The sequence below is a fragment of the Tachysurus vachellii genome, chromosome 24 (assembly GCF_030014155.1).
Source record: "Tachysurus vachellii isolate PV-2020 chromosome 24, HZAU_Pvac_v1, whole genome shotgun sequence".
Lineage (NCBI taxonomy): Eukaryota > Metazoa > Chordata > Actinopteri > Siluriformes > Bagridae > Tachysurus > Tachysurus vachellii.
This window is the reverse complement of record NC_083483.1, coordinates 17,398,134-17,415,633: the sequence shown is the minus strand read 5'-3', so window position 1 is coordinate 17,415,633 and position 17,500 is coordinate 17,398,134. Positions and strand designations below refer to the sequence as shown.

The window sequence follows — 17,500 nt, the reverse complement described above, 5'->3', positions numbered from 1 at the left end:
TCTGTGCTTTCTGACGTAACTTCACTGCACTCTTCCATGGTGTATCCAAACCCAGTCATGGCTCCTCCCACAGCTCCACCTTCCTGGCTGCGAGCCTTAGCGGCAGCGGCTGCAGCGGCGGCGGCGGCCTGTTTGTGGTTGGAGGAGGCAGAGATGATCTGTGTGCACTCGTCGATGACGCTCTTGATCTGCAGGATGCTGGCAGCAGTAAGCATGCGCAGGGCCTGCGAGCGCAGCAGCACCATGGAGCCGCTGTACAGGAAGTCCACCAGCTGCAGTACAGCGTCAGCCGGCACCAGAGGTGGAACACTGATCTCCGAGTGGCCCAGTAGCAGCTTGTCCTGAAAGAACGGGCTTCCGGCTGCCAGCACACAGGCGTGAGCGCGCAGGGACGCGTCCTGGATCCGCACAGTCACGTCACAGAATACACCGTCACGCCGCTGAGACCGCAAAGACTCCAACACACACTCACTAGCATTCTGCAGACGGATGTAGTGCACCGTGTCGGAGCTGCACGCAGCCATGACCACACCTGACATATGAGCGTGAGTGCACACGCACACACACACATAAACGCGTACACACACACACGTGCACACACACGTGCACACACACGTGCACACACACGCGCACACACACACGCACACACACAGACAGACACACAGACACACAAACACAGACACACAAACACACATGCACACACACACAATTAGAATTAGCATTATATAGTCAAAGAAATGGAAAGTAAAGCTAAACAGCTTTAAAATGTCAGAATGTCTTAATTATATTTTACTTTAACAAATACAAAATTAATTTAGGGAAAAAACTTTTTTATAACATAAAATATAAACAGTTCTATATTTATAATTCTATAAACATTTCTATGTTGAATGATGTGCTCAGTTGGGTTCTGGTCTGCTGACTGTTCCAATCTAACACTTCCCAAGTCCTGTGTTGAGTCACTGTGTTTAAATCATTGTCTTGCTGTCTTGCAAGTTCCTCCAGATTAGATTGGACACAATTATCTGTAAATTATCAGACATAACGTTTCCATAACGTTTCTATCACTTTAGCAGAGATTCATCTTGGTTCCATGTTCCTTCCAACCCTGCAGCAGCTCAGGTGTTACACTGGACATTTGTTCCAGGATTGAACATTTCTACCTGAGCTGATTGTCTAGCTGAATCTAGCAGTGATGTTAGAATAAAGTGTTGTAACGGTTAATGAATGATTGTTCATTAGTGCAATTGAATTGAATCAGATGTGAACACTGCAGCTATACATCATAACATCTAAACAAACATCATAACATCTAAACAAACATCATAACATCTAAACATACATCATAACATCTAAACAAACATCATAACATCTAAACAAACATCATAACATCTAAACAAACATCATAACATCTAAACAAACATCATAACATCTAAACATACATCATAACATCTAAACAAACATCATAACATCTAAACAAACATCATAACATCTAAACATACATCATAACATCTAAACAAACATCATAACATCTAAACATACATCATAACATCTAAACATACATCATAACATCTAAACATACATCATAACATCTAAACAAACATCATAACATCTAAACATACATCATAACATCTAAACATACATCATAACATCTAAACAAACATCATAACATCTAAACATACATCATAACATCTAAACATACATCATAACATCTAAACATACATCATAACATCTAAACATACATCATAACATCTAAACATACATCATAACATCTAAACATACATCATAACATCTAAACATACATCATAACATCTACTCTAAATACTGAATTTCAATAGAATTACATTTAGTGAACACACACTCACACATACACATTTATACACACATACACACACAGTCACAAATACATACATACACACACATTTACACACACATACAATTATTTACACACACACACACACATACATTTACACACACACACACACACACACATACATTTACACACACACACACACATACACACACACACATACATTTACACACACACACACACACACACACACACATACACATACACACACACACACACACACACACACACACACACACACACACACACACAGGTTCCTACCTCTCACACAGAGGAATCTGGAGGTGTTCAGTGATGTTCCTGTTCTCGGTGTTAATGTTCCCGCAACGGCCTGTCAGCTTCAACCAACACACACACACACACACACACACTCACCTCACACACACCTCACACACACACAGTGCTCCTCATTACTCACGCGCATGATACAGTGTGTGTGTTTGTTAATGCGTTATTAAGCGCGAGACCGCACACATCACTGCTATTCTCCTTATTACTGTCTTTATTTAGCGCTGACACACAGCTGCAGCGGAAACTACGGCAAGCAGAGAGGGGAAAAAACACCCTCAGCTTGGGGAGAAAAAAAACCCCGAGAGGCAAAATAAAAGTCATCAATCGTCAACACACACACACGCACACACAAACAAACAAACACAAACAAACACACACGCACACAACACACACAGACAAACACACACTCACATGCACACAAACAAACACACAGACACACGCAGACTCACTCACACACAGTATAGTATAGTAAGTACATTTGTACTATTCTATAAAGTCGTATACTGTATATATACGAGGTATCTCTCTCTCTCTCTGTCTCTCTTGTTTGTGTGTGTGTGTGTGTGTGTGTGTGTGTGTGTGTGTGTGTGTGTGTGTGTGTGAATCAGATCCATATGAGTCGAGTTAATAATTTTAATATGTACATGAGTATATTATGTAAATCTATATGGGAAACTCAGCCAATCACAGAACACCGTCCCACAGGAATGTAGCTCCACCCACAGAGATGTTGCACATCTCCTTTCAGGTCTTGATGACATTAAAGCCCAAGTGGCTCCTGTAAGTCCCCCCTGTTGACCGGTGTCCCTTGGCATCCTGTGTTAGACCTGTAATTACTAATCTAGGCTTTAAAATGGATGCTGATCTTAAATTGGTTAGCCAAATTAGTGCAGTGGTGAAGTTTTTTTTTTCAGAAATAAAACGTCTTGTGTCCAGGCAACAATTTAAGACCTGAACAATTACATCTTGACCGGTTTACTGTAACACACTGTATATTGGTCTTAGCCAGTGTTCTGTCTTGCATTCAATTAGTAATGCTGCTGCACATCTTTTGACTGGTTCAGGGAAATATGACCATAGAACAATAATTTTGGCTCCACATCACTGGCTGCCGGTGATTATTTAAAAACGAGTAGAAAACATATTTCTATTCCCTGGTTTTTATTTAATTTTTAATTATTACTGTTATTTTATTTTGTTACTATTTCATTATATTATTATCTGTAATTTTATGATGTACAGCACTTTGTGTTCTGCTTTGGCTGTTTTAAAAGTGCTTTATAAATAAAGTATTATTATTATTATTATCATCATAGATGAGCTGTTGACACATTACACTTGGGCAGACATTAGAGCTCATGTAGAAGAATTATTTGAATAGAACCACACTGAAAAATGGTGAACCGTGCTGAAATCTCTTCACAAATGAGCACCTTTTAGAACAATAATTTGTCACACACTCATTTAACTCACTTTTATTCTGTTACTAGACTTCTGTAAAGCTGATTTGAGACAATGTGAGTTGTTAAAAGTGCTATGCAAATAAATTGTATTGAACTCATCAATGAAACATAAAGAAAAAACTAATTTGTCCAGTGAGTGAATGAAAAAACAGGATTACTCACACTGAAATGGGATTATTGTGTTTGTTTCATTCCCACAGTCTCAACACGTTAAATAAATATCATTTAATACTCACAGAAAAGAGACACAGAATATAAGTGTATCGAATACTCCCTCTATGTGAAGTCACTTACAATTGAACTGAGACCATCTCTCTCACTCACTCACTCATTCACTCACACTCACTTACACTAACACTCACTCACTCCCACTCACTCCCACACTCATTCACTCCCACACTCATTCACTCCCACACTCACTCACTCCCACACTCACTCACTCCCACACTCATTCACTCCCACACTCTCACTCCCACACTCACTCACTCCCACACTCATTCACTCCCACACTCACTCACTCCCACACTCACTCACTCCCACACTCACTCACTCCCACACTCATTCACTCCCATACTCACTCACTCCCACACTCCCAAACTCACTCACTCCCACACTCACTCACTCCCACACTCCCAAACTCACTCACTCCCACACTCACTCACACACTCCCAAACTCACTCACTCCCACACTTACTCCCACACTCACTCCCACACTCACTCACTCACTCATTCACTCCCACACTCACTCACTCCCAAACTCACTCACTCCCAAACTCACTCACTCCCACACTCACTCACTCCCAAACTCACTCACTCCCAAACTCACTCACTCCCACACTCACACACACACACAAACACACTCACTCACTCACTCACACTCACATCGTAAAGTATAGGAATTTTAGGTATGTTCCTGATAAACACACAAAACAATGAAATGAAAATGTAGAATGTAACAGTTTAACCAATACTGACTGATTTCTTACAGTAAATTATAGTGGGAATGGTCATGGATTGGTCCAATCAGAAAAGCGTTTAGCAGTGATTCCACCAATTAGACACTGAGTCCTTAACAGCTTGTTTTGCACTAAGAGTGGGTACGAGCTCATGATGGCCTGAAACAATCAGACTCATTATGTTCATTATGTTAAGCTCATTATGTTAATAAGAGAAGAGTTATGTTATGTATGCGTCTCAGTGGGCGGGGCAATCATGTACACGCTGGAGCTGCTGGGCTTCTGGCTCCCACGGCAACGAGGATTAGACTGCGCTTGACACAATTTCTGCATCAGAAACCGCTTATCTCTTCCCTCCTATGGAGAGAGAGAGAGAGAGAGAGAGAGAGAGAGAGAGAGAAAGAGAAAGACAGACAGGAGAGTGAGAAAGACACTGAAGTCATGACATCAGTAGCACAACATAATTATCATAATAAAGGATTGACATAATAAAGACACATGCCCATTTGAGTGTGTGTGTGTTTGTTTGTGTGTGTGTGTGTCTCACCATGGCCAGTTGATCTCTCAGTTGATTGATGACACGTTTATGAGCTCCAGCTAATGCAATCACATAGAACATTGCCAGACTGCAACAAACATACACACGCACACACAGACAATTAATTCATTAGTCTGCTTTTTACTGTAAACACGTGTGTGTGTGTGTGTGTGTGTGTGTGGGCACCAGGTGATGACGAAGAAGGAAACAGCACAGGCCTCTGAAGCGAGTGTATTGAAGACAGACTGCAGTCCTGAGGGTAGCTGAGACACTGAACGAGGTACGGCCTCCCACGACGTGCTGTAGTTCATAAACGCTCCACATGCCCCTGAGCTACGAATCCTGAGTCACAACAACAAAAACACTGATTTGTTAAAGCAGTTCTTCCTACAGAAGATGTGTTCAGCACTACACACTATTTACCCTGTAGTGTACTCGTTCTTGTAGTCGAGAGAAAATGAGATCAAACGTCTGAATGTTGGATTCACAATACTGTGTGTGTGTGTGTGTGTGTGTGTGTGTGTGTGTGTGTCTCACTGTGCGATGCTGACTGTAACAGGAAGTGTAGCAAGTGCCAGCCCAATCAGCAGCACTGCCAGGAAGAAGAAGTTGGAGCTGCTGGCACGGAATGGACGAGACGCAGGACGACAGTTATTCACCAGAGTCACCTGCACCACAACACACTCATAAACACACTCATAAATACACTTACAAACACAAACACACTCAAACACACTCACAAACACACTCATAAACACACTCATAAACACACTCATAAATACACTTACAAACACAAACACACTCAAACACACTCACAAACACACTCATAAACACACTCATAAACACACTCACAAACACACTCACAAACACACTCATAAATACACTTACAAACACAAACACACTCAAACACACTCACAAACACACTCACAAACACACTCATAAACACACTCATAAACACACTCATAAACACACTTACAAACACAAACACACTCAAACACACTCACAAACACACTCATAAATACACTTACAAACACAAACACACTCAAACACACTCACAAACACACACTCAAACACACTCACAAACACACTCATAAACACACTCATAAACACACTCATAAACACACTTACAAACACAAACACACTCACAAACACACACTCAAACACACTCACAAACACACTCAAACATGCTCACAAAGACACACACAAACACACTCACAAAGACACACAAACACACTCACAAACACCAACACACTCACAAACACACTCAGAACACAAACCCACTCAAACACTCTCAAACACACACACTCAAACACACACTCAAACACACTCACAAACACACTCACAAAGACAAACTCAAACACGCTCACAAAGACACACACAAACACAGTCACAAAGACACACACAAACACACTCACAAAGACACACACAAACACACTCACAAAGACACACAAACACATTCACAAACACCAACACACTCACAAGCACATTCACAAACACAAACACACTCAGAACACAAACCCACTCAAACACTCTCAAACACACAAACTCAAACACACACTCAAACACACTCAAACACACTCACAAACACACTCACAAACACAACACTCTCAAACACACAAACTCAAACACACACTCAAACACACACTCAAACACACTCACAAACACACTCACAAACACAACACACTCTCAAACACACACTCAAACACACTCACAAACACAACACACTCTCAAACACACAAACTCAAACACACTCTCAAACACACTCACAAACACAACACACTCTCAAACACACACGCAAACACACTCACAAACACACTCACAAACACAACACACACTCAAACACACACTCAAACACACACTCAAACACAACACACTCTCAAACACAAACCCACACAAACACACTCACAAAAAAAAAGCAGAAACCTCGTTATCACAATTTTTTATTACTAAAATCACTCTGAATAAAGTGTGGACTGTCATCATGTTTCTGACCTTCTTGATGTAGAAGACAAGGAAGTACTTGATGGTACTGATGGCAGGCATCAGGGGGCAGTAGAATGTGCCAATCCAGCAGATGGTCTGCCCATAGACAATCTCCAGGACGTTCTGGGGGATGGAGAACTCCTGCTGACCCAACCACTTTACCAAACCCCAGTCACAGTGATTCACCAGGATCCTTTACAAAACACACACACACACACATCACTACATTGTATTTCCACACAATCAACCCACTGATTAAAAATTTTGATTGAACATGATTATTCATAGAGAATAGTGACAGATTGACTGTGATCTCGACTGTAACTCATAATCACTGATCCATTTCTGTGCTTCAGAACAATTCTGTGTACGGTTCATTATGGTTCATTATGGTTCACTATGAACAGTTAATACACAGAAGAGTCCAAACAAAAAAGTCTGGATGACTTCATTAGGATTATTCACAAAAAGGATTACACACAGGCGTCAGTTCAGTGACTGATATATAACATTATAACTCAGTGAGATTCTTCACTACAGTACAGGAAAACGTTCACGACAATCTGATCATATTCTGTTCACTCACTTTCTGGGAAACTCAACAAAGACAGTGACTGCCCCGATGATCAGGAAATCAAAGATCATCAGCTTGTACATCTCCTGCCCTACATGGGTCTCCCAGCACTGGCACACACACACACACACACACACACACACATACAGACACATATTGACACACAAACGCACACAGGATATAAAATGAACTTTAATATCAATAACAACAGATCTGTCAGAATACTGGGATACAGAACGGTAAAAAATACACTTGTGTGTGTGTATGAGTGTGTGTGTCTACTCACAGGGTAAAGTGTATGGTTGTATCCACAGGGACACGGCCTGTCCCCTGTTGATAAGCAGGTGATCTGAGACCACAAAGAGAACAACAGGACTCCGATACTGGCCAAACGCATAAACACACACCTGTAGAGCAAAAACATCAAAACATGATCGTCCACTGACATACACACACGCACACATACACACACAGACACATGCATGCACACGCACCCACGGATGCACACACTTACACACGCACTCACAGACCTGAGAAGTGTGAAGCGGATCTCAAAGGCAGGAGAATAATCCTCAAAGCTGATGATGATGCTGAAGATGATCGGAGTGATGAAGTTGGCCAGTGTGATGACAATGGAGGGCAGATACTCAAATATCAACTCAACTATGAAGTTATACCGTGTATCCTGCACACACACACACACACACACACACACATCACTGAGATGGTTACTTTGAAATAGTATACAGGTCATTGATGTCTAATGTAAGATATTTCAGTTCCACACACAGACACAGACACACAAAGACACACACAGAGACACACACACAGAGACACACACAGAGACACACACACAGAGAGACACACACACACAGAGACACACACAGAGACATACACAGAGACATACACACAGAGACACACACACACAGAGACACACACACACACAGAGACACACACACACACAGAGACACACACACACAGACACACACAGAGACACACACACAGAGCATACCTGAGCCTGAGCCTGCTGGGAGAAGATGGTGGCAGTGTAGATGCAGTAGAAGCAGCAGACAAGCACAGCAATCACAAAAAGGTTGAGGGCGACTCGGATGGAGTATATACGACATTTTTCTTTCTGGGAACGCTCGGCCATCTTCTGTCTGATCCGCTCTTCCTCCAGATCCGTCTAGACAGACACGCGCATCAGTAAGAAGCACAAACTAACCCTTGTGTCTAAACGCTATGATTATGATTAGACATTAACCAAGCGCTTAGCAGCTCTGACCGATGATGTAATACATGTAGTACACTATGGAGTGGGAGATTTCTGATGGTCAGTGATTGTGTATGAGAATTTATGTTGCTTCTTTTCAGCTTCTCTTTAGGAATAGAATCGAGAATGGAATATGATGTAAACACATGCTTGTGTGTGCATGTGTGTATATATATATGTGTGTGTGTGTGTGTGTGTGTGTGTGTGTACCTTGAGTTCATACAGCAGGCTGCTGTGTTTTAATCGTGCTGCATTCTCATTAGTTATACAGAAATCCCAGCCAGCAAAGATCTTATTACAAAAACTCTGGAAACGATCTTCATCCTGAATCAGCTTCCTCCTAAAGCCTGCAGCTGACCTGTAAAAACACACACACACACGTCTTGTGATGTCTTCAATAAAGGTTTGATGTTTGAGTGTGTACTATGGAAGAATTACAGACTCGTGTTTCCACGTGAGTTTATCATGAATAAAATAGGAAGCGGATTTGGATTTGTTTGTGCCATAACATTGTTCTTTACTGTTCGTGTTGTTTGGCTGAAACCAGATGAACTTTGTCTCTCCATGAAGTCATGCAAAGAAGAACAATTTTTAATCTATTATATACTGTTATCGTGATATAACACCTGTGAGGTGGATGGATTCTTAGCTAAGGAGAAGTGCTCACTAACACAGACTTACACAGATTTGTGAACAATATTTGAGAGAAATAGGCCTTTTGTTTACATAGGAAAAGTCTCAGATCTTTGAGTTCAGCTCATGAGAAATGGGGAAAACAAAAGTGTTGGGTTTATAATTGTGTTCAGTATATTAACACATACCTCTTAACAATCCAGATTAGGCTGAGCAGCAGGTAGGTGATGGTGCAGAGCACGTAGGCTAATGGCAGGTTATAGCTGAAGTTTGAGACGTTGACTGTCTCCACATTGTAGTAACCATAAAACAGGTAGGTGTGTTCCAGGAAGCCCTGTATACACACACATACACACACACATACACACACACATACACACACACACACACACACACACATTTGTAGTCATAGTGAAATACTGAACATGGGGGCAATGATGGGTGTGTTCAGTGTGTGTTCAGTGTGTGTTCCTCTCACTGTGCCAGACAGCAGGAAGATAATGTGTCTGTTAGTAGAGTGTTCGTGTGTGTGTGTGTTCCTCTCTCTATGATGAACAGTAGGATCGTGATGTGTGTGTTCGTGTGTATGAATGTATGTGTGTGTGTTCCTCTCACTATGATGAACAGTAGGATCGTGATGTGTGTGTTCGTGTGTATGAATGTATGTGTGTGTGTGTTCCTCTCACTATGTTGAACAGTAGGATCGTGATGTGTGTGTTCGTGTGTATGAATGTATGTGTGTGTGTTCCTCTCACTATGATGAACAGTAGGATCGTGATGTGTGTGTTCATTGAGCGTTTATGTGTGTGTTCCTCTCACTATGATGAACAGTAGGATCGTGATGTGTGTGTTCATTGAGCGTTTATGTGTGTGTTCGTTGAGCATTTATGTGTGTGTTCCTCTCACCGTGCCAGACAGTAGGTCGATGATGTGCTGGTGGAACATGACCAGTCCCTTCTGAGAAGAGGAGTGGGAGTAAACACTGCACTCACTCCCTGTTGCACCCCCCACCGTCAGAGTGGAGTTGATGGACGATGTGTGCTTGGACACGATGATGGGCAACATGACAAAAGTGAACATCAGCAGGAACATCACAAAGTTCAGGAGAACCAAGAAGCGCAGGAATGAGAAGTATGACAGGATCCCTGTACCAAACATACCTACAGAAATTGAGAGAGAGGGAAAGAGAGACAGATAGAGAGAAAGAAGAATCATCACACAGTTGTCTTACACAGAGCATAGCTAATAGTCTGTGTTCTCTCTCTTCTCCCCCTAGCTGCTCTGTTCCTGTCTGATCCAGCCTGACGCTCTCAGATGGCCCACATGGACAACCGAAATTTGTTGTGAGATTTAACAATATTTAACTCACACTGAAGATCATTTCAACAGGATTATAACTGCTTGACTTTATAGTGCACAGTTCAGTAATAATTTGATGACAATCCCTGTCTCTGGTGTCACCCAGCAGAGAAGGGGTTCCTTTGTCATTCTGGTTCCTCTCAAGGTTTCTCCCTCACCACCATCACCTCTGACTCTTACATGAACTTAAATCTAAATCTACAGCTGCTTTGTTCACTCTTAAAAGTGCAGTGAAGAGAGAGAGTGCGAGAAGTGTGTGTAGTGTGTGTAGTGTGTGTAGTGTGTGTGTGTGTGTGTGTTCAGACCCTCTATAAGGTGTATATCACTCCTCCAGAGCTGCAGTGTGTTCATTAACACCATGCTGTCCTCCTTCATCCTCTTCAGATAGTGACGAGTGCTGATTCTCCACGGAGAACACACACCCAGCTCTCTGTCCTGCTGCAGCTCCCTGCACACATACACACATACACACACACATACACACATACACACACATACATACACATACACACATACACATACACACACACATACATACATACACACACACACATACACACACAGACACACACATACACACACATACACACACACACACATACACACACACATACACACACATACACACACACATACACACACACACACACACACACAAATACTGAAATATTGAAGTCCAATTATACAACATATACTATATGTACATATATGTACACTGTTTTATACAACATACACTGTGCTGCTGAAGCTTCTTATAATTTCACATTTTGCACACACTCACACACACACACAGAGACACACACACCTATGTTTGCGTTTCTCCTCCATGGTCCATGGAAGTTCTCGAGCAGGTCTATGTTCTGTGGTTCCACGAATGATTCTGTCCCCCCTCCCGTATGCCCATTTCCTGTCCTGAAGCCCACCCCCTCCTATGGTCCTGCCCTCTCCACTTGCCCCAACTTCTGAGGAGCTGCTTGTTGAGCTGTAGTGGCCCCGTGCGGAACTGCGCCTCTTACTGCTGCCTGAGGACTTCCTCCTGTACAGCAGAGACTGGTAACTGGGCAGCTGGTCCAGGAGGGGATTACTGACCCCTGCCTGCCTGCTGGAGTAAAACACTGACACACACACACACACACACACACACACACACAAGGATTCAGTCATTCACTACTCATCATTTCAGCTCTTAGTGGCACAAATAGTTTTCAGTACTTCTTACACAAAACCTAAGGGACGGTAAAATACAGAATATTTCCTACTGCAACAATGTTTATGTTGTTGAGAGAAATGTATTTAACATGTAAGAAAGGAGTCTCCAGTTTCAGCCCTTTGTAAAAGTTGTATTGCTCGACAGAAATGTGTTTCCTGAGTGAGAGAAAGAGGCGCTGACATGTTCCACAGTGTTAAATGTAAACTGTGTGCTGGGTTGTGCATTAATAAATAGGTTATAACTGCTGTCATATTGCTGTTATCTGAACTCTAACTAGAGTGTCTGTGGTCACTGGGCACAAAGCTTTACTGTCAGAATTCAACACGAACCGGAAACGGACCAGGATTGTTCACAACATACAGCAGGACTAAAGTTATAGTTTACATCTATATTACTGGGGTTGTGATCTAACCCTATAGTGTTATTATACACTATCTCAGGGACCTGCTGCTAAGAAACTGTGTTCATTCTAGTATTAGTGCACGCAATATTGTCTGAACTTACAGTATTTACATACAGTGTTGACACGGGTCGGTCGGCACTGTTTCTGTTTACTGTCTTTTGTGTATTGTCGTTTTTGTATTTTGTGTAATGTCTTGTAACCTTTTGTCTGCATTGTCTTGTCTGTCTTGTCCTGCACTGTCTTGTCCTGCACTGTCTTTTGTCCTGCACTGTCTTGTCCTGCACTGTCTTGTTTGTCTTGTCCTGCACTGTCTTGTCCTGCACTGTCTTGTTTGTCTTGTCCTGCACTGTCTTGTCCTGCACTGTCTTGTTTGTCTTGTCCTGCACTGTCTTGTCCTGCACTGTCTTGTTTGTCTTGTCCTGCACTGTCTTGTTTGTCTTGTCCTGCACTGTCTTGTCCTGCACTGTCTTGTTTGTCTTGTCCTGCACTGTCTTGTTTGTCTTGTCCTGCACTGTCTTGTCCTGCACTGTCTTGTTTGTCTTGTCCTGCACTGTCTTGTCCTGCACTGTCTTGTTTGTCTTGTCCTGCACTGTCTTGTCCTGCACTGTCTTGTTTGTCTTGTCCTGCACTGTCTTGTCCTGCACTGTCTTGTTTGTCTTGTCCTGCACTGTCTTGTTTGTCTTGTCCTGCACTGTCTTGTCCTGCACTGTCTTGTTTGTCTTGTCCTGCACTGTCTTGTCCTGCACTGTCTTGTTTGTCTTGTCCTGCACTGTCTTGTCCTGCACTGTCTTGTTTGTCTTGTCCTGCACTGTCTTGTCCTGCACTGTCTTGTTTGTCTTGTCCTGCACTGTCTTGTCCTGCACTGTCTTGTTTGTCTTGTCCTGCACTGTCTTGTTTGTCTTGTCCTGCACTGTCTTGTCCTGCACTGTCTTGTTTGTCTTGTCCTGCACTGTCTTGTTTGTCTTGTCCTGCACTGTCTTGTCCTGCACTGTCTTGTCCTGCACTGTGTACACCAGGTCACACAGATACACTTTATGTATCTAGGACACTTACTAAGTCCTTATAGCCCTGTCTGTGTTTTATGTAGCTCCCTGATCCTGGAGAAACGTTGTCTCATGTCACTGTGTAATGTAACAGCTATACATGGTTGTCATGACAATAAAAGCTTCTTGACTTGACACACTTGACTTGACTAGTGATGAGTGTGATGAATAAAAAGTGTTCACACTCCTCCCTGCTATTCACTCCGCTTTATTTATTAATGAGCGGCTGGCATGGAAACGGTGAGGTCACTGTCAACAACAACAACAACAACAACAACCATCACCAGAACCACCACAACACCACCTAGGCGTTTCATTTCACAGAGACATTATACGCAATAAAGTCAAATGATTAATGATGAAGTCATGATAATAATTTTGTATAAATTGGTTATATATTATATAATAATGGAGGTGTAATGTTAGCGTGTGAGTGTTAGCCTGTACAAGCTAAGACAAGTTGTGACAGGAACTTCAGGAAGTTAGCTTAGTTGTGCTAACTGACTTGTTTATAAACATTACTCACCTCCATCCACGGCGTCCATTCTTTATCTTCCCTTCCCTGAGTGACCACACACACACACACACACACACACACACACACTATGGACACCGTCCTCTTTATGTCATTAATGTTTTCACAGCAGTGTTCACGGTGTCAGAACGGAGCGTGACGACAAACTCCACATTCCCACTGACATTCCTGAAGTAACTCCCCCGCGCGCACCCGTGTCAATGCGCGTGCTCGTCTCAATGCCCATATGGGAACGCGCATGATTCCTTAACCCTCCTATTGTCCTCCTATACAAATTAGGAGCGCTGAGTCAACTTGACCTTGTCTGTTTTGACTGCTTATAAAAAATGAAGTATTATTTGATAGCCTTTTTTTTCACCTTTTTTAGTCAAACTTGTTTCCAACATATTAACATATATTTTGCAAAAAAAAAAAAAAAAAAATAATATATATATATATATATTTGGTATAATAAACCTTATTTATATACAAAAATGCCTCATTTTCTAGTAAAAAAAACAGAAATTTTGAATTATTTTCACTTCATAGGCACAAAAGTTAATGCACAATTACAGACTTGTATATTTCAAGGGCAGGAGATTGTTTTGAAACCATTTTGACCATTTTTAATGTCAGTAAATAATAAATCGGATAAGCGGTAGAAAATGAGTGAGTGAGATGAGTGAGTGAGTAAATAATAAAACCTGTTTTTTCCAGGTCAAATTGACTTGAATGCTTATAAATTAAAAATTCTACAATTATCACCATTCTGTGTGTAATATCTATTTTGCCCACCTGATGTCATCTGATCAACCAACAACAGGCTACACACACACACACACTCAAAAACATGCCATAATTTCATGTGAATAAAACTTCGTTTACCTCCCTATGTTTTTTTATTATATTTAATTTATGAATGATATTTTGAAACAGCATGAAATGTTGCCATGTTTTGAGTAAAATAAGCAGAAATTATTAAATATTATTTTGGATAACCACTGACTGATGAATGCTCCTGCATAATGAATATCTCCAGGCCAAAGCTGACTGATGCAACTAAATTCATAAATAAGAGAGAGGAAACAAACATGATTTGAATATGAAAACACAACGTGTGTGTGTGTGTGTGTGTGTGTGTGTGTGTGTGTGTGTGTGTGTGTGTGTGTGTAAAGATTGTTGGTAGAAGAAGAAGAGAAGAGAAGATATTGTCCCCAGCTGGACAAATGCATATAACAAGTGTGAAATATTTACAAATGATTGTTTTTGTTTTTTTGGAGGCCCAATGAATTGCAATGCCCAATGCTTGTGTGTGTGTCTGTGTGTGAGTGTGTGTGTGTGTGTGTGTCTGTGTCTGTGTGTGAGTGTGTGTGTGTGTGTGTGTGTGTGTGTGTGTGTGTGTGTGTAAAGCTTGTTGGTAGATCAGATTTTGCCCCCAGTTGGACAAATGCATCTAACAAGTATGAAATATTTACAAATGAGTAGCTTTTGTTTCTGGAGGCCTAATGAATTGCTATGCCCAGTGCTTGTGTGTGTGTGTGTGTGTGTGTGTGTGTGTGTGTGTGTGTGTGTGTGTGGCATCATTTCGGTTGATCATATTTTGCCCTCTGCTAGGCAAAGGTATATCAAAAGTGAAAAATATTTACAAATGTGTAGCTTTTTTTCTGGAGGCCTAATGAAATGCAATGCCCAATATGTGTGTGTGTTTGTGCGTGTGTGTATGTGTGTGCATGTGTGTGTATGAGTGTGTGTGTGCGTGTGTGTGTGTGTGAAATGTTTACAAATGTGTAGCTTTTGTTTTGTCTGGAGGCCAAATGAATTGCAATGCCCAATGCTTTGAACAGTATTTGACTGTGTGTGTGTGTGTGTGTGTGTGTGTGTGTGTGTAGCATCATTTCGGTAGACCTTATTTTGCCCTCTGCTAGGCGAAGGCATATCAAAAGTGTGAAATATTTACAAATGTTTGGCTTTTTTTCTTTTCTGGAGGCCTAATGAAATGCAATGCCCAATTTGTGTGTTTGTGTGTTTGCAGGTGTGTGTGTGTGGGGTGTGAGTGTGTGTTTTGGGTGCATGTGTTAGTGGACGTTTTATGTTGCATTTTTGTGTCTGTATGTATGTTCATTGTGCTGAAAAGGGCAAAAGTGTGACCTTTTGCCCCACTAAATGTGGCTGGGTCAAAATGACCCAAGCTGTTCCAAAACACATAGTATATACTGGTCTGAACACAGAGTTCAACGAAAATAGACAAAATTAATTTTACTTGCAAAGTTCATAATTTGGAACAATCCTGGTAAATTTCAGGCAAATATGTGGAAGAAAACCCAAGTTATGACACATTAAAATCTTCCAGCCGGGTCAAATAGACCCAGGGACAATAGGAAGGTTAAAGGAGAAATAATAATAGTGAAAAATTTAGTTTTCCATGTGCGCGTGTTTAATGTAATCATTCCCAGATTAACTGGGACTTCAGTCATAGTCATGATTATTTTATGGAATACACACACATCCTAGATTACACTACTGAACACACACATCCTAGATTACACTACTAAACACACACACATCCTAGATTACACTACTGAACACACACATCCTAGATTACACTACTGAACACACACACACATCCTAGATTACACTACTGAACACACGCACATCCTAGATTACTCTACAGAACACACGCACATCCTTGACTGCACTACTGAACACACACATCCTAGATTACACTACTGAACACACGCATCCTAGATTACACTACTGAACACACACATCCAAGATTACACTACTGAACACACACACATCCAAGATTACACTACTGAACACATGCATCCTTGACTACACTACTAAAAACAATTCTGTATGGTACTCTATATATGCATTTCTGCTAAATGTTGTAGTAAAAAATAAATGTAAGATAGAAGTTTTCTAACTAGTGTGTGTGTGTGTTTGTACGAGAGAGAGTCTGTGTGTGTTAGGGTCATGCTCAAGTCCAAAAAAGAGGCATCAGATTGTGTCTTTGTGTTGACCAACATTTTATTAGTCTCCCGAGCAGCTTCAGTGAAGCAGGTCAGAGGTCAAAGCAAGGGTCAAAGGTCACTATTCAGGCATAAAGACTGAGGGGGTGGTGAGTCAGAGCACAACAAAGACACACTCCTGCACACTGACATTCACACACTCACTTTCCCAGACTGCCCTGCATACTTAACACACTATATTAAACAACAGCAGTACTGTGGTTTAACTATTCTCAGGAGTTTATTTAACATCACACTATTACATTTACTATATGTTTAATTAAATCTAAAATTAAAAATACTCTATATTTTCTGTGTTTTAATGCTGTGCTAAAATAGCTTATTTTACTTCGTTATTGGTTATTATTTGTTCACAGTT

At 41.3% G+C, this 17,500-nt stretch overlaps 2 protein-coding genes across 2 annotated transcripts in view; both read right to left on the bottom strand.

The window, feature by feature from the left end:
• zbtb45 (zinc finger and BTB domain containing 45) overlaps nucleotides 1-2,403 on the bottom strand; it is a 9,975-nt gene extending 7,572 nt beyond the window's left edge. Inside the window, exons 1-2 of the mRNA XM_060859945.1 lie at nucleotides 2,132-2,403; nucleotides 1-532 (exon numbers count right to left, since the gene is read on the bottom strand). The exon at nucleotides 1-532 is cut by the window's left edge and continues 50 nt beyond it. Coding sequence (XP_060715928.1) covers nucleotides 1-524 — 524 coding nt within the window. The 5' untranslated portion in view covers nucleotides 525-532; nucleotides 2,132-2,403. The remainder of the gene's footprint in view (nucleotides 533-2,131) is intronic.
• Nucleotides 2,404-3,620: 1,217 nt separating this feature from the next.
• LOC132839472 (transmembrane channel-like protein 7) lies at nucleotides 3,621-14,324 on the bottom strand. The gene is made up of 15 exons (XM_060860459.1): nucleotides 14,123-14,324; nucleotides 11,746-12,055; nucleotides 11,246-11,388; nucleotides 10,488-10,741; nucleotides 9,770-9,915; nucleotides 9,159-9,306; nucleotides 8,688-8,861; nucleotides 8,206-8,360; nucleotides 7,962-8,082; nucleotides 7,688-7,785; nucleotides 7,111-7,294; nucleotides 5,656-5,786; nucleotides 5,305-5,460; nucleotides 5,128-5,206; nucleotides 3,621-4,937 (listed from the first exon to the last, which is right to left on the bottom strand). The coding sequence occupies exons 1-15, from the start codon at nucleotides 14,139-14,141 to the stop codon at nucleotides 4,806-4,808; spliced, it is 2,250 nt and encodes a 749-aa protein (XP_060716442.1). The 5' UTR covers nucleotides 14,142-14,324; the 3' UTR covers nucleotides 3,621-4,805.
• Nucleotides 14,325-17,500: the final 3,176 nt, after the last annotated feature.

Bases quoted from the DNA above. Each gene is read 5' to 3' on its own strand.
- LOC132839472 (XM_060860459.1), bottom strand. The intron at 11,389-11,745 runs GTGTGTGTGTCT...GTATGTGTGCAG, and splicing joins GAGGAGAAACGCAAACATAG to GGAGCTGCAGCAGGACAGAG. The intron at 9,916-10,487 runs GTGAGAGGAACA...GTGTGTATACAG, and splicing joins TCGACCTACTGTCTGGCACG to GGCTTCCTGGAACACACCTA.